The following is a 21,143-nucleotide window of genomic DNA, read 5'->3' as shown; positions in this document are numbered from 1 at the left end:
TTTGTGAAAGTTATTTATCCAGATTTTTTGGATATTCTACACAGAAAACAAACTCAGCTTTCTCATGAACAGCAAAAAGTCTTATTTTCTTTTTGCCTAAACATCTGATAAATTTGAATAACCTTCAGAAACATTTCAGTGCTAAATGTGGAACACTTTCAGAAGACGATTGCGTAGAAACGGAGAACTTTCTGATGGTCCTACGTTTGCGTGTCAGCATAACACGACACAGCGATCGAAACTCCAAACCTCCCAGGACTTTGAAACAAGCGTGAAGAAAAAAAACAACCCGCCGGCCTGCAGAAGCAGCTCTAGGCGAGTCTGCATCAGATCGGCCTGATCTGAAAATACTTTCCTCTTTTGCAGAGGAGTTTTGCAGAAAGCGGCGCCACATCTGGGTCAACGCGGCGTCTTCAACAATGCTTTCTTTCTGCACTGCAGCCCACTCCCGCCCACCTCCTCCTGCAGCAAAGGTTTACTACAGGAGCTTTGGCTCTGCACCAACAAAAAGATTTCCAGAGCCTGAAAGAAACAGCAGACTGTTTAACAACCTGGACCCCCGACTGAGCCCCCACCGCTTCAAATTTACGACCGTTTGGAAGCCAGGATTGTACCGACATCAAGCTCTCAAACGCAAATCCACCTTTATTACTGAAGTGTGAAGGAAAAACTAACTGAAACATCAACGTTTTGATCCGTTAGAAAGAAAAAAATGAAGCAGCAGCCGATTCCTCAGACATCTGAGACCAGAATGCAGTTCTTTATTTGAACGTTTTCAGGAACCTTCAGTCCTGGACGTCGAAGTAGTCGATCGCCGGCTCCTCTTTGAGCATCTTGGACCAGGCGCTTCCGCCCGCCGCTCTGCAGGAACCAATGAGAAGATATTTACCACGGGAATGACGTCGGAGCGTCTTCCCCGACAAACACTGACCTGCTGCTCTGCTGTTTGATATGAGCGATGGGAGGGGGGGCCCTGGCTGCCGTCTCCCGCTCTATCACTGCAGTCAGACTGGAGTTTGGACAGGCCGACTTCCCTCTGCGGACAAGGAAAAGCCTCTCAGCCTCAATCATCGCTGTCATGCCAGAGGAGGTTCTTTCCTGACTGCGGGGTGCCGTACTTGTGGGCCGTGATGATCACGTTGCGTTTGGGCTCGCTGTCGTAGCTCGCGCTCTCCACACCATAAACCTCGGCCAGCTCGTGGATGATTTTCCGGTGTTCCCGGTTCATGGCGGGGAAGCAGTGGCTCCTCTTGGGCTGCTTTCCCTACAGATATCCGTCATGTTTCATAATCAGGATCAAAGTTTTTGTTGTTTTGAATCATCCACCAGTCTCTGTCTTTTACCTTTTTTAAAGCATTAAATGTAGATTTAACTTATTTGTTCTTAAAATGTTAATATTTACAAAAAACAGATAGAGTTCTTTGTCAATTATAATAGTTTAAATAAAGTTGCAAATCAGCCAACGTGACACGGAGGATGAGGGGGGGGGGGGGTTGAACTGGATCCAATTGATGCTAAAGAGGCAAACTAAAACTCAAATAAATTAGTTTTATTTCCTTTAGAGACCACAGAAACTGTCCAGAAAACACAACTGTAGACGTCTGTCTTCAGGCCACAGATGTCAGACGACATTTTCACGGAGTGGGCGTCGGCCTCTTCTGACTTTTAAGGTGCGATGGATAAATACAAAAAAAAATTATAAATAAAAAAAATAAAAAATTCGCCATTTAGCTTCATCTTTTCCAAATATAATCATAAACATGAACCCACTGTTTGAACAACTTTATTAGCAACATCCTAATAACATTAGACAGCCGGCTGCTGAATATTATTATGGTCTGTGGGGATAATAAATCCATATTTGGAATAAAAAAGTCGAAGGCTCGTCTTCCGTTTCCTCTGTGACTCGAAACTTTTCAACTACGTGTTTTTGTTAACTTTGCTAACTTGGGGGGGGGGGGTTAATTCAGCAGCTGCTTTAAAAAAGTAGCGGATAGATTTTTGACGTGACAGGCGTCAAAAACGAGTCGGATGTGGGGGACAGAATCCAGTAATTATCCTACAGAATCAGATTAGAAATAAAGTGGATAAATTGTGAGTTGTGTTCTTGTAGCGGCCTGCAGGGACCCACTGACGTTTACGTGCTGCCCTCCCACATCAAGACCTCAGTCTGGAGCAATTTAAGAAGAGCCCAAATGTTAAGATTCAGTTTTATTTGACAAATATAAATCAAATCAAACTTAATTTATAAAAACAATGTGCAGCTCAAAGCGCTTCAACATTTAAAACAAAAAACACACAATATTACAGTAAAAACCCAACCCACCCTTCCCTCCCCTGCGTTAAAACATACGACTGTAAGGGAAATCTGAGTAAATGTGTCATGAACAGAACCCAAAAGCAAAGCTTTTTAAATAATATTTAGGGAGAAAATGAAAGTAAAAAAGGCTTATTTAGATACTATAAAAGAATAAACTCACCTTATTAGCAAGCTCGACGAGACTCCTCATCTCCTCCTCGACTTCTGTGACGAACTTCAGGTCTTTCCTGGAGACAGACGGAGAAGATTTCAGTGAAGAGCAAAACCTCAAAACAAACTCATTTATAAAACGGATGAGCATTTTAGACCTGGCGTCTTCCTTGAGGCTGCTGCTGTACACGGAGGTGGAGCGGGTGTTAAAGGGGTCAGAGGTCGCGTCTATCTGTAGGGCTTCAGCCAAACGCCTGTTCCTCTCCAAAGTGGCGCACTCTTCGTCACAATCGAGCCTGGGAAGGATTCGTGAAAAGATTTGAGTCTGGATGAAACCCAGACAGAAGCCTTCAGAGGCAACAAGTATTTCAAAGGTGTTTAAAAAGTGGAATAAAAGCTTAAGCGTCGCTCTTCCTCCAGCTTCACCTGGTCTGCTTCGCCTCCTTCTTAGTGAGGAGGGGGCCCATGTCCATGGAGTCGCCGAGCTGCATGTCGGACAGTTTACTCGCCATGGCGATGGCTGCATACCTGCGGCGTGGAAACAGGAGCTCTGCACTGGAACATGTTGGTAGAAAATTAAAAATAAAATCTGACTGCTGCGACCGACCTCTGATAGGAAGTGGCCGCGTCGGCACACGCCACCGTATCCTTTCTTCGACCGCAGTCGCACTGTAGCGCCACCTGTGCATGAAAAAAATCTAGGTTTTTGTTCCTAGAAGTTCCTTCCAAGTCAAACCTCAAACACAGAAACGGCATTTTGACACAAGTAACAGAGTTTGAACTTCAGAGAATTCAGTTCAGCTGTACTCGGGCGGCGGCGCGTCGTACCTTGGCGGTGCAGGTGGTGCGTGGGCAGCTGCTGCCTTCATGGCAGGGAGCGGAGCACGGGTGGCCGCAGTCGGGACGCGGGAGCGCGCAGGGCTGCTGGCAGCAGCCGCCGTCCGGCAGGCACTCGCCGCGGTGGCAGAGCCGCTTGCAGCGGTGCATTTCACACGGCAGAGGCTTGTTGCACATCAGGCCGCAGGAGATGTCTTGCAGGTGACACGGGATGTTGCTGCGTTGCTGTTGGGTCGAAGGAAACGGTTTCAAGTTCTAACAGACAAAGGCGGGGACTCGTCGCGCGCGCTCGACACGTTACCTCGTGCTTTCCCATGCACCATTTCTGAGTTAGGTATGTGCAGGGGGGGCATTTGTCCTCACTGTGGCAGTTGTGGAACACTTAATCAGAGGAAAACAAGAATAAATAACTTTGCAGGGTTAAAAAATCCTGAAATCAGAAAATGATCATTAAATCTATAGATTGATTAGGGCTGTGGATTCTGGTAAAATTCATGAATGAACATCAACGGCTCACATATCAAACCATGATTTTCACTATTTAATATTTTATGTTTGAATGGCTGCTACATGTATGTCTCTTTACTGGATGTATGAAAATGGAAATACTTAGAAGATCAGAATCAACATAACAGATAAAAACACAAAGATCTGGAAAGAAAGAGATGATATTCATCACTTTCAATCATTTTCAGTTTTTCTGTAAACTTCAGCAGTAAACAAACCATAAACACCGCTGTTGTTTTGGATCATTTAACAAGAAACTGACAAGTTTAACAAGTGACTAAAGTTCCAGTTGATGAACGAAGAGACGACAGGAAATGAAGACGCAGCAACATCTCGATAGAAATAGATCAACTAGAAAACACTCAGTCGTTTATCTGAACTGGCAACATTGTTTCCAACATAAAAAATATATTTAAAAAAAACTCCAAAATATTGAGCAGCCAGATCAACATTTGACAAACGTGTTCCGGTGGCAGACGGTCACATGACGACAGGATATTTTCCTACTTTTTGAAAATTATATTTACTTATTTAAATTGTCAGCTAGATGTAAAGCAAATTATTTATTCAGAATTCAGTAAAATGAACTTGAGTCAAATTGTTTTTTCGTGGATAAAAAAAAGTCTTTGTAAAAGCTTCTCATTTCCAGACACTTTACTTTGAAAATTGATTTACTTCCTGTGACAGTAGCACATTGGGTTTGTTTAGTTTATGCACCTAAAATCCAACATTATTCTGTAAATGCCTGAATTGTATTTTTCCCTTAATACAGTATATTTATTAAAATCAAGAACTGACACTCCTTTAAAGCATGTGACTGCATTTTCTCACATTACTTTTTACAAACAATGGTTCTGTTTGAATGGCTGTTTCTGCAAATACCACTAAAATAAAAGCTTTAGAAAGAAACTGATTACTTTAGCTGCATCCTTTTACCTGGATGATTGCACTCGTGTCTTCTGGTACACGGGTTTTTGCACTCCGGCGGCTTCGTGCCGCAGGGGATGGGGGGGTACAGGACAGTCAGCCCGCAGTGACACGACAGTTCGTCAAAACCTGCACACCAAAACAAAGAGCTGTTACCGCATAATCTAAATAAAGGGGCACATTTAGACCTGGAACTGATTGGGTCTTCGGGAGAACTGACTGGACTGCCAGCAGGGTTCACAGTTTCCACGGTGACAGGGCTCCTGGCAGCGGTGGAGGCCACAGTTGAGCTTGTAGCCACAGATCAGGAGACATTTGTGCTCCACGTTCTGCAGGAAAGCACACAGGGACGTTAGCGAATGTGTGACCAGCCTTATTTCAGTCCAAAAGAACGTGTTTAAAGGATGACATACTTGAATAAACGTCACTCAGACAAAATGAGGGAAAAATGTTTACCATAGACATTTAAGCACAGAGGATTTGGCAAATATAAAATGAAAAAATGCTGGAGACTGAGAACATTTTATATAAATATATCAACATGTATATATAAAAAGGAACAAGTAACTTGTACACTTTCATGTATGGAGATTTTTCATTTAAAGAATGAATGATAAAAATTGTGTTTTTAACATGTCCTTGTGGCATTTTTCTGATGATGGAGGATAAATATAAAGAATATTAAGATTAAAATTGCACTTCTCAGTATTTTCTTACAATGTCTCTGCTCTATTCTTATGTTTTCACTTGCAGACACATAAATCCATGTTCGTCTTTGTTTTCCTCGTCTGAGCTAGCATCCGGCTCAAAACTGTACGCCTGGATGGCTCCAGTGTTGGGATTAAGGGGCTGTAGGCTAGCAGGGGAGCATGTAAACAGAGAACGGGGAGAGGAAGGGCGGTGGGGTTGCCGTGTGCGCCATTGGTCCTGCCCACAACTCAGCAGTCAATTTCTAACAAAGTACTGCCATTCTGGAGAAACTACACAGCTTTTTTGGACTTTAGCTGTTTTAAAAGTGGCTCGGAGTGGATCTGTACGACAAACATTTTCTCCCAACTGAGAGGAATTCTCACCACACAACAAAGCTCGCCACACTTGTGTCGGCCACACAAACGTTTCTTGTTGCAGCGTCTGTCACACGTGAAGATGAGCTCTTCTGAGGGAAAATTAAAAAAAAAGAGAACTCCAAAAAGTCAGGAATCCGTTGATGTGAGACGACTCATTGGATCCTAATGGTCTAAAATCTCACCTTCCTTTTGGATTAGAGAGCATGGAACGTCCTGAAAAAAAAAACACATTTATGATACTGATATTTGTGTCAAAAAGGAAGAAATTGCCACAATAGTTTCTTTGTTTACCTTTGTTTTGAAGCCACAGCGGCACCTGACCGTGGAGGTCAGGGAGCAGGGCCCACAGCTGCCCTCGTGACACAAATTCTGACACAAATGAATTGTGTCTGAAATGGAAAACGACAACAAATACAAAAGAAAAATGTTATTTAGTGAACAAACAGCAGAAAATCCTTGAAGTGAATTTGAGATCACAACTTTTACTGACTAATTTAAGTTTCTGTCTGAAAGAAAACACAGAGAACTTGTTGATTATTGAACGCTGACTTTTCTTCTTAAAAAGCTTAGGTTCTGACAGAATTTACATCCTTTCTGGACATCCAAAAGCCTAAACTCTGCTTTCATTGCTGGACATTCAGGCCACTTTATGAGAATGGTGCCTCAACAGGTACAAAGGTTTGAGCCTGGATGAGTTTGACAAAACATGATGAAGTAAAGCTTTGTCCCCTTTTGTACCGCTGGAGCCACAGGCCAGAGGTTTGTAGCAGGTCTTTCCACAGGACGGGATGGGATCGGAGCAGATTTTTCGCTCGGCGTAGCCCAGCTCCAGCAGTTTGGTCAGGGCGGTCTGTCCGCACGGACACGTCTTCACCAGCTTGGGCGAGCGTGGGCACGGCTGGCACGCCCCGGGATGGCAGACCTCCTGGCACTCGTGTGCGTCACAAGACAGCTTCCTAAACGGAGACCAGCGTGGGTTGAGCCCCGTGAGGGGGTCGGAATTTTCCAGATCGTTTGCGGAACTACTCACTTCCCACATGTGTTCCGACAGGAGTAATGTCCCGAACCAACAGATCCGTCTTTATCTGTGCCGCACGGGACTTCCCGTGTGGCGACACCGCAGTGGCAGACTGAACCCAAACAGGAAAAAAAAGGTTGATTTGAACATTTCAGACCTCATCTTCAGCAATGTGTGTAAAGTTCAGACTCACCCTGCTTGATCTGCCGTTGGCAGGGTTCACAAGGCCCAGCGTGGCACAGCTGCATGCACGTGTGCACGGCACAGTTGAGCAGAGCAGCACAGACTCTGTCACAGCGGAGAACAGCCGCCTGACCGCAGCGCATCGGCTGACTTCAGGAGGATCAACGACAAAAAGGAGATCAAAACCCCCAACAAAAGAACGGATGCAGAAAAACGATGAAGACGTCACTGAAAAGTACCTCGTTTTCCCACAGATGCAGGATTTGGTCACAAAGGCGGGACACTGAGGACAGGGTCCAGGGTGACACAAACTGGACAGAAACACAAATGTTACAAAAAACACTAAGTGTGTAGGTTCATTATTTAGACAAACGTTCTCACAAATTGCACATATATCTTTTAGAAGTCACTGACAGAACAGGTTTCCTTTAATAAAACAATAAACGAACTAAAAATTATATCTTTGCCAGTACAGAGCCAGTCCGATGAAAATGGCCTTTTTCTGGCATTTTCTGATGATGGATAAATGGATAAAATTAGGCTTAAAATTGCATTTCTTAGTATTTATTTATTCAAATTGTTTGAAAAAGAGCTCATTTAAATGTGCCGGGCGGGTCACAAGCTCAGTGCTAAAAGCTCACAAGAATGGGTGACGGGAATAAGGGTGCAGGGTTGTTCCATGCCAACAGTCAATCTCCTAGTTAACAACCCAGGTTATTTTTTTATGTTGGCTAAAAACGGCATAATCCTCATTAAAAGACCAATGAGATCGCTTCGACGGTAGCTCAAAAGATGGTCGGAGTGGGACGTAGTAACTACAGAATAAAGAATCACTGCCTCAGTCATTTCCTTGTGAAGGTTTTTTGTCTTGTTTTTTCTCAGCTCACATGTTACATGGATGGTTACAGTCGCCGCCCCTCCTCTTCCCACACATGTCCCCACAGCTGTGGGGAATCTCACTGCGACGCCACTCTGGGTTTGTCACTTTACCTGCCAAAACAACAACAAAATCACTTTCAATTGCTTTTCGCTCTGAGGCTCAGATGCTCAAACGAGCGTTTTTGAATAATGGGCTGCCAGAAGAGTTTTCATTTGCATAAATGAAACTAACACTCACCACAGAAGCAGGTGTAGGACGCAGGGCTTTTCAGTGCTACGTTCTGGCAGGCTGGACAGCGCCAGCCTTCAGTCGAATCTGAAAGCCATCAATTCCAACAAGCATTTTTAACCATGAAACAAAATGTTTTGCACTTAAAAAAGTGAAAAGAAATAAATGTTGACAGTTGACCCCGCAGACTAAGAGCACACATGGGTAACGGTCATACCGTCCGCCTGTGAGGCCGGGGATCGAGCCCATTTCTTGATACAGTTCAGGTGGAAGACGTGGAAGCAGCTCTGGCAGCTCCACACCGGGGCCATGACCCTGATGACGTCACAGCACACCATGCACTCGTAGTTCTCCTCTGTCAGCTGTTCAATCAGGCAGCCTGTGGAGGAACCAGAGCATCGGGGTCAGGAGACTCCAGCGGCTCAGACCAGCAGATTTTTTAAACCAATGAAAAACGTTCTCAAGAGTGGATCCACCCGGGCACAACTTTGATCGAATTTAAGACCAAACAACCACAAAAGCTGCAATCTCACCAGTCTGAGTCTCTTTGCTCTTTGGCACCTGCTCCCAGCTCTGCCGGCCTGGCTTGTGGCTTCGTTGGTTAAATCTTTTACCCCCTTTGGCCGGAGGAGGTGGACCCCTTGAATCCTGAGCAGGTCGGCTCTGATCGGAGTCGAGCCGAGCATTGGCCCCCCTCTCACGGCCATCTATTTCTTGACTTGGGGGTTTGGGGGGTTTGATTGGTCCTTGGCGCCGTTTAACTTCAACCTCTTTTTTCTGGGTCTCATGATAGTGACGTTTAGGGCCCGACTTGCTCTCCTGAGTCCTTTCAGTGGTTTCTCCTTTGGTGCCGTGCCTTTGATCAGCTGCTTTAAAATGATCGCCTCTCTCCCTCTGCTCTGCTCTCCTCTGCTCAACATTTCTGTTCTTTTTAAAATGAGAATCCCACTGTTCATAGCCTTTCTCCAAATTTCTGTTAACACCCCGCCTGTTGGATCCATCAGATCCATCCATAGGATGTGCACCAGACTGATGGCTACCTGCATACCTGCTGCCTGAACCATGCTGTCCAAACTCATGACCAGATCTTTGCCACCATGAACCAGAGGCATCCGGATTTCCATTCAAACCTCTGTCTCCTTCTCTCCTTCCTCGACCTCTGCCTCTCCTTTGAGCTGTATCCTCCCCTCGAAATGGAGGATTGTGGGCTTCAACATAATTAGAGTTATGTTCAAACCCTTCAAAAAAGTGTCCAAAGTGTTGGGATGTTTCTTCATAATTACAGCTCAGATTTCTACCATTGTTTCGAGGGCGGCCTCTTCTGGATCTTTGCTGGTGCGTTTTCTGAAGGGACGACCCATCTTGGTTGAAATTTTGTGGGTCTGCAAATCGAAAATATGACCATTTGAGCCCACAGCGATAACTGACTATATATATCAAAGCCTAAAATGTATTTAAAAAAATTAAAATACTGTTGTGGATTTATGAAATTTATGAATGTCGTCCTTTTTTTGTTTTCTGTCCCTCAATTTTTCTATAACTATATATACTGTATCTCTCACAATCTTTCATCCAGTTTGGAGCATAAAGAAAAACAAATTTCAATAAAAGCAACAAAAAAAACAAAACAAAAAAAGAGGTTTTATACTGACATGCGTGTTGAGTTTTTTATGAATACACTGCATAAGCTCGGCTGTAACCGTAAAATCTGTCCATTTGCTAAGATACTGGATAGAAGGACTTCTTTGTAACAATATGACTTTTAATGATGTTTACAATAAATACTACATTTCATGCAAAAAAAAAAAAAGAATTCTTTTTTATTTTTTTAAATACACTAATTTTCCCCTAAACATAAATATATCCAAGTAATAGTATAAAGTATGCCATCACTGTAGAGTACTTTTACTTTTGTAAAAGTTAATCAGGAAAACTAACGGATTCGGATGAATCCTCAACCCAGAATGGAAACGTTGTTGTTTTAAATAAAGATTTGGAACATTGAATATCAAAACAAATAAACCAGAATCAGACACTAACGTGTGAAAAACCTGGTTAACAAAAGTTTAAAGTCCCTAAATATAAAGCTAAAGGAGTGACATGTTCTTTAGCTCCTGTCACAGGTCAACAGAATAATGTTCTAAGTTCACATGATGATGTTACGTAACTTTGTCTCTGGTTGACAGACGTATAAATTATAAAACCAGAAAAATCACCAACAAATGATCTAGTCCACGAACTAGTAAACTTTGTTGTTAGCTAATATTAGCCGGTTAGCACAACTAGCTCAAAAGCTAAAACAAAATTACATATAGACCCTTATTTAAAGTTAACTTAATTCTATGAACGGTTTAAGACAGCTGTAAGATATCTGGAAATGATTTTATGGCTGGTCGCTCACCTGAGGAGCCCTCAGCCATTCAGGCTCTTGCTACTTCTTCTTCTTTCTTTCGCTTGGCGACAGCAGGCTGTTTTAAAAAGAGATGACAAGTTTAGCGAAAGAGTTAATATATTTATCACAGTTTTAATCTGTGCTATGACTAATAAGGTAGTTAGAAAACCTCTTTACTATGAGTAATAATTTACTCATGAAGTGAGCTCACCTGCCACCGATTTGTAGCTAAACGCTAGCTAACGCCGTACGGTTTTTTACCCAGACCGGAACTTCCGGTTTGTATTTTTAAAATAAAACTCCCATTCGAGGTTTTAAGAACAAAATATGAAATAACATTTTTTTTAAAACATATTTGTATGAAAAAAGGTTCATATACATATTTTTTAACATGTAAAAATAAAAGGGTAAAAATAAATAGAAGCGAAGGAGGAGTGAATGACGATGTCACCAGCAGGTATTTAACACCGTATTACATGTTGTTAACTCCTTTCAAAGTAAAAGCAAATAAAAAATATCATTTGAGATTTTGTTTTATCTTCTACCACGTTATTTGAGCTTAGTTCAATGCCAAAAATAAATGTTGACAATTTATAACCTTAGGCCAATTAACATCTACAGTTCTAAACCTTATAAAAATGTTTTTTTATAATGCAAAAATCTTTGCTCGAATTTGACATTTTTTACTCAAGTTATTAGCATAACTACCTTAAAAATGAACAGTCAACTTTTACTTACACTGAATCCCAATGGGACTGGAGCAACAATCACTTTTAAAGAAAGCCTGTCACATTTCAGCCAGCGTAGGGAAAGTATTTTTTCACACAATATTCCAACTGATATTCAGTTCTCAAATCACAATTCAGTTCGCAATTTGATCACGCAATGCGAAAATGCATTTTTCCAAATTGCAAGCCTGATTTTCGTATTGAAATGTCAACTGTAAAATGCCTTTTCAAACTGCATGATCAAATTACAAACTGAATTGTGATTTGAGAACTGAATATCAGTTTGAATTATGTCTTGACCTCTAAATCTGGTAATGAGCATCTTTTCAGGACAAAAAGAGGGGCCTTCAAGAGGAATATTTTCGACATTATATCACACTTTAGAAGTTCCAGAGATAAAACCTTCCAAATAAAACAAAAAAATTCCCAATTAACATATAAATGTGGGATTTATTACATACTTTGTGAACTGTTAAGTATTCAGCTTTTCCTGTTTTTGCCAAAAAGTTGAAAACCAATCTCCACAAGGTGGCGCTCCATGGTTACAGTTTTTGGAGAGCAAAGAGAGAAGATGACTTTCCTGATGATGTAGAGGGATTGGGGGAGACTGCAACATCCTCTGTATGTGTCTGTTTGTGCAGCATCCTTCTCCATGTATCTAAGGAGGTGGCAGTTCGTAAAGAAAAGTGAACAGTGACTTTAATAAAAGTTTTAAAGTTGAGTAAAAAAAGTAAATCTTTAAAGTAAGTAAATCTTTGTTTATAGAGCACTTTTTTCACTTTACAATGTTAAAACAATATAAAATAAGAAAATGAACACAGAATGGCACAGAAGGTCTTAAACAGGTAAAACCCAATAAAACACACCCAGGCATATAAGCCAATGAACGTGCAGAAGTGTAGGGAGTCAAGAGGTTAGAAATATAGTTCGGAGTATCTCCGTGTAAGGCTCTAAAAACTACATTTAAAATCCTAAACTCTATTTTAAATTCAGTGGGAAGCCAATGAAGCGATAAAAGCAGAGGGGTGGCATGAGTGCGCCTATTGGTTTCAGTTAAAAGAATTGAAGCAGAATTTTTGGACCAATTGGAGATGTTTAAGGGCTTTTCTGTTAAAACAAGTAAAAGGAGAAATACATTAAACGAGAACAGATAAAAGCATGGATGATCAACTCAAGATCAGACAAGGATAACATTGTTTTCAGCCATGTTTCTCAGGTGATTAAAACAGTTTTTAACTAGGAGCTTTGAATGAGAGTCTATTGTCAAAACAAGACTTCCAAGGTTTTAGAAGTAAATGGTTGTCACTTAACCACACTTTAATGCTGGCCAAGCAGTCATGATAAATATTTTTGTAATTATTTTCATCAAATGAGCAATAAAGCTGAAAGTCATCAGAATATTGATGACAAGAAATGTGGGAACATTTGCAGATCTCCCACGGGGGATCATTAAAGAGAATGAATAAAATGGGTCTCAGAACAGAACCTTGGGGAACACCACTAGATATTGTTGTGTTCTAAGAATGACCTTGGTAAAGACCAATTTGACAACAGTGGAGGCCAAATGAGACCTGATAACATTATTTTATTTTATTTTTTGCTGAACACACTAAATGTAACATTAAAAAGGTTTGCTGGTCATACAACACAGCAATATTTTTACAAATCTAAAACAGACAGTTTGGGGTGAAAAAAAGGATATAATAACCAAGAAACAGAAAAATAAGGATCATCCAAAGAAAGACATGCTGGGGTAATAAATAGCAATTATTCTCAGGTCTTTATTAGAGTCGAGGAGTAGTTTTCATGTTTTTCTAGATAGATAGATAGATAGATAGATAGATAGATAGATAGATAGATAGATAGATAGATAGATAGATAGATAGATAGATAGATAGATAGATAGATAGATAGATAGATAGATAGATAGATAGATAGATAGATAGATAGATAGATAGATAGATAGATAGATAGATAGATAGATAGATGGATAGATAGATAGATAGATAGATAGATAGATAGATAGATAGATAGATAGATAGATAGATAGATAGATAGATAGATAGATACCTATTAATTGCGTTTTCTTACATTTATTCAACATTTTAAGCAGAAAACTTCTCTGCTGTTTTTTTGTGTAAAAATTTCATTGGTAAAAGTTCCTATGCTTGGATTTGTGTACATCTGAAAATTGTTTTTCTACAGTGAAAAAAACTTGGTATTAATACAATTTTCTATTTTATTAAATCATTAATATGCCTATGAGTCTAAATCCTATTAATTATGTATTTTGGCAGTTATATCCAAACCTGATCAAGACGTTGTTTACATGGTACAAAAGGCTGTTCAACTTTTTTTCTTTTGACATTTTGAGAACATCTAATCAAAGATCATGAAGCTGAATATTTGAAATATAAACAAGCAGGAAAGAGAACTAGGTTAAAGTGAAATTTAAATGGTTAATTTTACAAAAAGTCTACGAGACTTGAATCCTACCTGATCGTTTATTAAATGTTTTCTGGATCAAATGAATTCTATCAAAGCTGTAGGCCTATAGCGTTGTGCAAAATGATTAGACGGACATAAAAAGATCATTTTGATACGATTTTATTTTGGCACAATTACTAAGAAAATGCACAAATAGTGCGTCTGAATATTGTTGGTCTCAAACCAAAGCACAGAAATAAACCCTTTTATAACCGTTTGACGTCGTTCTGTTTCAGGCCTGAATCTAGCTGACCACTCTGCAACCTCTAAACCACGCATGCGCACACTTGCTCCTTGTGCTCGGCGAGGTGGGTGGGAGCAAATTGCGTCAGGACGTAAAGCTACAATAAACTCAAAGAAGCGGAAAATAAAAAATTCAAAATAAAAGATGACATTTAAAAGAAATGTTGATTTAAAGAACAATTTGTTTATTATTTCAAGTGTGATTGGCGAAGGCATACTATATTTTTGTGATTTTACTGCTAGGAACACGCTATCAAATCTGGCTAAAGCTGTATTCTCATAGAAAGTTTAAAAAATGTATTTCCAATGCGGATGAAAACCTAATAAAATGAAATAATAACCTATGCAACTCACCCTGTGTTGGAAAGCAAATAAAATCAAAGCCTAATTTATAGAACACTCTTTATACATTAATGTGCATCATAAGGTGCTTAACAGACACGAAAATGTAATAATGATTTTAATAATGATGATAAATCCATTGTAATTCCTTTACCTTTTCCCATACTAAACCTATAAAAAGGCAAAAAAAAAAATCAAGTCAATGCAACCTTTAAAACAAATAGGAACACATTTAACTCAATCAAGTGCGTATTGCATGCAGTACAGCAAGATTTTGTGTTAAACTATGATTCTTAATTATGTATTTAATTGTAAAATCTGTGCCATTGTTTTAAGAGTTTGAGTTATTGTTTTTTTTTAATTTAGCTTTTTTATTTCTGAGATGATTATTTGTTTTATATCCTAGAATCCATAAATGGGTGTGTTTATTTACTCTATTTACAGGGGCTCCTTATTTTTTGCAAAATAACAGTACAAATATTGTAGAAAATGTTTTGGTCATCGATTTGGTGACAAACAGTTTATTTGATGATAAAAGTGTCAGAGACTGGAAAGAATGAGGGGGGGGGGGGAACGCGGGAGGAGATGCTTTTATGTTGAAAGTCCCACCGGAAGTCGCGCTTCTTCCTGTTAGCTTGACTTTGCGTCTGCTCGGCTTTGAGCGCGGCCGAGCAGGAGAGAGTGGCAGTGAATGTATCTGCGGCAGCATTTAGCCTCCATAACAAACAAGAAAAACAGCCCCCCCCCCACACACAAACTAGAACCGACAGAGACACGACCGAACCACCCCTGCTGCTGTTCCCGGCGAACCCGACTCACTCTGGACTATGATAGAACCCGAACTCCGGCTGCTAACGGTCCGCTGTTGTGACGACAAGAGGCGTATGGCACATCTGTAGAGCATAATGAGGGCACCCGCTATTCGTCGCCGTGCTTTTTCCTCCAAGTTGTAGCGAGACGCGAGGTGACACTATTTTTTTTTTAACTTTTTTTTTTTTAAATGCGTCGCTTTTAGAAATCCTCGCCAGGAAAACCGAGGAGCCCGTGGAAAACCAGCGAAATCCCTCCTCCCGTGGCCCCCGGAGAACAGTGAAGTCATTTGAGAAGAAGTCACCGGAGAAGAAGAAGAAGAAGACACGTCTGAATCATCCCGTTAGTCTCACCGTTTTGGAAGAAGAAGAAAAAAAACCCTTTTACTTTTTGACATTTTTTTTTCAAGCCTTACATGTTTTTGTCTTTCTGATCATTCAACACACCTACCCTCCGTGGGCATTTATCCCCCCCTCCCCCCGTGAAAAGGATGCCGGATCAAATCTCGGTGTCCGAGTTTCTCTCGGAAACGACAGAGGATTACAACTCCCCGACCACGTCCAGCTTCACCACCCGGCTGCAGAGCTGCAGGAACACCGTCAACGTGCTGGAGGAGGTAGGGCCAACAGCTCAGCCCCACAACGACAAGGGGGCATTACACAACAAAAACAACACACATTTCCCTGCATCTGCAGGTGAAGAAATAACCACACCTGTTGCCGTGGTTGTGCATATTATTTTTGTGTTGCACTCATGCAGGCTTGAAGGTTGCAGAGATCTCGCAGCTCTTTCTTGCCTGAATATGTGGAGTCATAATAGAAATGGCTTTGTTGGGAGAGTGCAGGGAACATAGAGGGATGTGCACTCAGGCCCTGCTCATGCACTATTACATAACTCCTGGGTATGTGTGTTAGGCACAGAAAGACCTCCTTTAGACTCCCAAGTTAGACAAAACCCTCAGATGGGATTGCAATCAGGTCAGGAAGGTGGGAAAGTGTTTTCCACCTCCCCGGAGGGTTCACCTTTTCCTGCTATGAAGCTCATTCATCTGCAGATTTGAATGTTGTGTCGTGTGAAGCAAAGGCGTTCAACCTTCCATTCATTTAAATAACTCCTCTAAATGTTGTGTAAACAGGATAATAAGGGGGTAAAGGCTCCCACCTGCATCCAAACAAATATTAAAACAGACGCACATCCATCATCCCTCCTGAATCCACGTTTTTGATTTCATAACGATGGACCAAAACAGAGCCGGAGCCGTGGTTACCCCCCTCAACGTGGAGCGCGCTCGGTGTCGGCTGACTGTAACGAGGAGATGGCTCGCATCATGAATCACCTCCCTGGCTCCGCGCCCTCGAGCCGAGAGGCTGCTGCAGCACAAACGAAAAACATCTGTTGGAGAGGGACGCCGCTGTGGATTTTTTTTGCAAGGATCACATGACGAGGAAGACTATAATGCTCAGTGTTACAAAAAACAAAGACAAGATCCGCCTAAAACAAAGCGTGAGAAAAATCCGACATTCAGACTGCAGTTCACACAATGGAGACATGAAGACAGGATTTTATTTTATTTTTTATTGTAGGGAATGACCTGCCTCAGTTGATTCCTGCTTGTGGAGACGCACTTACATCACACAGAAAACTGCAGCAGATGACGAAGGTCTTTGGTGCCACTTTGAAGTGGGTTCTGCTGAGAGCTCAGGACTCCAGCGTAAAGTCGTTTTTGTTCATTTACTTGTGTGTTGACAGAATAAATAATGCAAAGGTACAGCATGAATGTTTAATTCTGTAACTTGAGGGGAAGATGTGAGCCTGCAGGAGACTCGGCACTTCCCGTGGGCTTCGACTACGTCAGGAGAAGGGGTTTGGCAAAAGAGGCAGGCCACTGCAGCATTATGTGGTTTTCATTCACGGCAGCAAGTTAATTATTGATCTGTGCCCGTTAACGCCACAAAAGAATTCATAACCTGCCAGCTTTAGCCTCAGGAGGGTCAAAATGTTTACTTATGGAGTGTGCGAAACAAGAAACTTCAACGTCTGCTTCATACGTAGAGGATGGAAATGTGCTTTTTGCGTTGTGGGTGGCAGGCCGAAACAACAACCAGCTTCCTGCCTGTTTTTTGTCTTGTGTTTCCATTCTGTTGTCCCCTCTAGCAGCTTTTGTTGTGTTGTTGTTTGCACTGCGTTTCCCAGAAAGCACTTGGCACAAAAACGGTGTTTGCAGGCAGCTCTGATTGTTTTTATTAAATGCTTCTTTTTTGTCATGAACTGAAAGTTATCGCTAAAAATACCCAATTGTTAGCAGCTCCGATCATCTTATGATCTATTTTCAAAGGGCTTCCTGTGGTCTCTTAATTATGGTTGTGCTGTTGTTAGCCAAAACATAAAAAAAACCCTGTTTTTTTTTTTTGATAGGACATAGTTTCTGCAGAGCGGCAGTAGTTCATTAGAGATTCACCTCTAAATCGTTGGGGGAACTGTTGGTACAGAGTAAGCCTGTCCAATTTCCCATCATCCCCTTGTTTACATTCTTACAGCCCCTCCCCACCCCTTACCTTAAACATTAGCGCTGCCACAAAAATGGCGAGCGATATCAGAGGGATCCAGATGTACAAATTAGATCCAGATTCCAACTCAGACAAGGAAAACCAAGACGTTTATGGATCTATTTCTCTGCAAAAGCATCAGAATGGAGCGGAGCAGGGAACTCGTGGCCCCGCCCTGCGTATTTTCTACGTCACAAATATGATCTTTTTCAAAATAATTTTATTTTCTGCTCCTGATTCTTAATTATTTGTATAAAAAAAGACCCAGAAATGCGGTTTCAAGCTTAATTTTACACATATATGTTCTAAATCATGAGAAAAATGCCACAAGAACATGTTAAAACATCAAAAACACAACTTTCATCCTAATGGGTCCTTAACTTCTGCATTTGTAATCACTGTCCTGCCATAAAGTTGAAGGAAAATCATTTTTTTGATGTTAATGTTTAGTATTTAACTTGGTTAAAACATTATTACTCGTCTTTAAATGATAGGAAACAAAAACCAGAAAAATGCATGCATTTGTAAAAAAAAAAAAAATCATTTGCTTGTTTTGTTTACATTGTCAATTAAATGTGACGTTTTTTTCTTGTTCATCATCAGAATCGAATTCATCAAATTCAGTTACTTCAATAGTTTCAAGCCTTTCATTAAAACGTCACAGATAAGACGGTTTTTATTCAGCCAATAACTAAATTCCAGGACACAACATAAACGTTCTCCCGTGTTCTATCTGATAATATTAGCAGCGCCTACATGTAATTCCCTGAGGGACATGGATTGCCTGTCCCTTTACCCCCACAGATGGCACTTTGCATCGCTGGCTTTGGTTTCCAAAAACCACAGAAAGCCATACGAGCAGTTAAAGGAAACCCTCGCCGCTCTGACATTCCTTTGAGCGCGCCTCTCGCACCACATCACATGGGCCGTACCAGCAAAATGTTGACTTTTCCCCGTCGCTCACAGCAGAGCGGGTCCTACCAGGCGGAGACATTTAAAAAAAAATCTTTTCCTTTATGTCACATCTCGTTTTCTGTGTATTCAAACAGACATGCTTAGGATTGCGTCATCCTTTTTTAACAATTAGCATATTATCTCTTCTGCTCCAGTGTTGCATTTAGCTGCACCATAATAATGGTGGTGATGTGGCATGAAAAGTAGAAGTTAGAAAATCCAAATTCTCCCAAAAGAAGGCCTCTCTGTAAAGCTACAGAAAGACAAACGTCACTGATCTGTTCTGCACTAAACGCTGGTTTATCCAACAGTTACGGTTTACATGTGACTCTAAGTGTCATGGTTTGAGTTTGTTGTCTTGTTTTTCGTCCTTGTTCTGTCTTGTTTGTTTCTGTTTCCTGTTTTATTTTGAAAGGTTTCCTGTCCTGTCTTGTTTCTTGAGTTTTACTTCCTTTGGTCCCCATCTGCCCTGATCGTGTTCACTTGTGTCTTGTCTACCCTGTCTGTATTTAAGTCTTGTCTCTGCCTTCCTCCTGTGCTGGTCCATTACCTTTTGTCATGGTGTTTATGTCTCCATGTTTTTGCCACGCTCATGTTTCCATGTTTCATGCCACGCCAAGTAAGTTTTCGTTTTTGTTTTGTAATCCTGCTCTGCAGCGCTTTTTGTTATAATTAAACCCCTTGCCCTTGAACCACGTGCCTCCGCCTCTGCATCTGGGTCCTACCGGCTTTCGAGCCCTCCCGCATCGTGACACTAAGAAACCTTTTGTAAGAGCACCGATTGTTCCTAGCCGGTCCTGTAAACAAACTGTTGGTGTCAAATGCCTTGGGTTGGGTTGCAGCGCTAGTTGTTCGTCCCAACAATGGATTACGTGCTCATTTTTCCCACCAATCATTGTTCTGAAAGCTCAAAAACAGTGAAAGTCGTACACAGTTGTTTTTTTTTGCAGAAAGACACATGTTTTTTTCTTTGATGATTGACAGTTTTTTGACTATGAAACTCGCAATACCTTCAACTTACCTGAGCTAAACCCTCCAGTGGAAATGCCGCTTCTGATATTCAAAAGTGTAAATTCTAAAGTTTCCACCTAAAGTCATTTATTTGTGACGTTTAAAAGAAAGTTCTTGTCGATGTTCGGACAATAAGAGTTAGAGAAGGTAGACTGTTGGACCAGCTGAGGGGCAAAACCTTCACCTCCTTAATCTGGAGGTAACTGGAGCCGATTTACTTCACAGTGTAGCCACTAGATGGCTTCTTAAACATTCAGGTTGTTTTATACTCATATTTAAACTTTGTAACCCTTGTGCTATCCTAGGCACTTTAACGTTGGGAGTTGGGTCATCTAGACCCACTAGACAGTGCTCTGAACCTTTTTTCTTCAATGATTTGTGATCTTCACTGGTGTCCATGGATTACATGAAATCTTTCCACCTTTATCCACCTTTGTCATGGTAGGAAGAACACGTCAATGTGAGGGTGGGGTCATCTAAGATAGCACAAGGGTTAAATGGATCCCTTCTAACAACTAACTGATAATTTTACAAACGTGTCGTCTAAAAATGGCTTCATAAAGATCCAACACAACCCAACCAGCTGCATCACAGACCTTCTCCCCATCCTTCTTGTATCCAGTCTGTTCAAGTCAACTGGCTGTTCATTTTAGGAAATAAACGTTCCCTAATCTTACTCGATAAACTCTCTAGTCAAGCCTTCTTTAAATGTATTCTTCACTGCTTGCTTTTGCTGCTCTGTTACTACAATAATCTACCCTCTGATTGTCCCCCCCCGATTAATAATCTGTGTTTTTCTTTTAAATCTTCCAATGACTGAATCACAGAAGTAGAAAGCCTTCAGAAATTCCTCGCCTTTTATGGATCGTTTTAAAAGTATTTTAAATGGACCTTAACCGGGGTTGGATAATAGGCGATAATAGGGCTGTATTGATTGTGTTTTCTGCACTAAAAGACCACAGTTTGTCGAAATAAAACAGGAAATGCTTTCCATGTTGCAACACTTTTTGGGTCCACACGTTGATTTGGCAAAAAAACAGCTGTGAATGAACAACAGAGCTGTGCTTGTTTACAATAAAATGTCCACGGGGTGCCTTCAGACAAAATCTGCTGTTTAGGTCCTTCAGATCAGAAGAGAAACCAAAAACCAAACATTTATGCTAACGGTCTGAAGATCCCAGCAGCCCCTGGGGGCACATCCTGGTTGACACGCTGTCATGTGAGGCTTCAGCCCCGCCACATGTGACGTCCAGTCCACCAGAAGGGAGTTTGCTGCAACAATGGCAGCACAGATCACAGATAATTCCTGCTTTCTTCTCTTGGGTTTGGTCAGCTTCAGAGAGAGTTGGCGGCTTTCATTGACCGTCTGGGGACGGCACAGACTGCACATGTGATAACCAGACATGTTGCATTGACCGTCTGTTGCAGAAGCCATCAACGCTTCATGGAAAATAGAAAACGAGATAATTTTCCACCAAATATAGATGGTTTTGGATCTTCTCATTTGACCTGG

General features: G+C 41.2%; 2 protein-coding genes across 10 annotated transcripts in view; one reads left to right on the top strand and one right to left on the bottom strand.

The window, feature by feature from the left end:
- Nucleotides 1–627: 627 nt before the first annotated feature.
- On the bottom strand, nucleotides 628–10,788 carry nfx1 (nuclear transcription factor, X-box binding 1). 5 transcript variants are annotated; one of them, XM_023950315.1, is made up of 25 exons: nucleotides 10,721–10,788; nucleotides 10,519–10,585; nucleotides 9,416–9,499; nucleotides 8,651–9,325; nucleotides 8,335–8,496; nucleotides 8,127–8,204; nucleotides 7,897–7,999; nucleotides 7,249–7,320; nucleotides 7,020–7,159; nucleotides 6,839–6,938; nucleotides 6,547–6,764; nucleotides 6,100–6,197; nucleotides 5,991–6,021; nucleotides 5,815–5,897; nucleotides 4,962–5,070; nucleotides 4,751–4,870; nucleotides 3,609–3,688; nucleotides 3,299–3,532; nucleotides 3,078–3,151; nucleotides 2,897–2,998; nucleotides 2,629–2,766; nucleotides 2,481–2,547; nucleotides 1,119–1,264; nucleotides 932–1,036; nucleotides 628–861 (listed from the first exon to the last, which is right to left on the bottom strand). In XM_023950315.1, exons 2-25 carry the CDS (start codon nucleotides 10,535–10,537, stop codon nucleotides 786–788), a joined length of 3,114 nt encoding a protein of 1,037 aa, XP_023806083.1. In that variant the 5' UTR covers nucleotides 10,538–10,585; nucleotides 10,721–10,788; the 3' UTR covers nucleotides 628–785. The 5 variants fall into 5 exon arrangements, with proteins under 5 accessions (XP_023806083.1, XP_023806079.1, XP_023806082.1 ...); XM_023950311.1 differs by having other exon boundaries at nucleotides 8,651–9,499; XM_023950314.1 differs by having other exon boundaries at nucleotides 5,815–5,894; nucleotides 8,651–9,499.
- A 4,170-nt stretch (nucleotides 10,789–14,958) lies between these two features.
- The window catches only part of asap1 (ArfGAP with SH3 domain, ankyrin repeat and PH domain 1), a 74,425-nt gene continuing 68,240 nt past the window's right edge, over nucleotides 14,959–21,143 (top strand). For 4 of the 5 annotated variants that reach the window (XM_023950203.1, XM_023950202.1, XM_023950199.1 and 1 more), the window contains exon 1: nucleotides 14,960–15,735. In XM_023950203.1, the coding sequence (XP_023805971.1) occupies nucleotides 15,610–15,735 (126 nt within the window). In that variant the 5' untranslated portion in view covers nucleotides 14,960–15,609. Of the gene's footprint in view, nucleotides 15,736–21,143 lie in introns of all 5 variants that reach the window. The other variant, XM_023950200.1, reaches the window with a different exon arrangement.

Source organism: Oryzias latipes, chromosome 20, assembly GCF_002234675.1.
Source record: "Oryzias latipes chromosome 20, ASM223467v1".
Lineage (NCBI taxonomy): Eukaryota > Metazoa > Chordata > Actinopteri > Beloniformes > Adrianichthyidae > Oryzias > Oryzias latipes.
Note: the sequence above shows the minus strand (reverse complement) of the source record. Positions and strands in the feature narration are given on the sequence as shown.

Excerpts from the sequence above, each read along its gene's own strand:
- nfx1 (XM_023950311.1), bottom strand. Across the intron at positions 5,071-5,814 it reads GTGGCGAGCTTTGTTGTGTG|AACGTGGAGCACAAATGTCT; the intron begins GTGAGAATTCCT and ends GCTTTCCTGCAG. Across the intron at positions 3,689-4,750 it reads ACACGAGTGCAATCATCCAG|TGTTCCACAACTGCCACAGT; the intron begins GTAAAAGGATGC and ends CCTCTGATTAAG.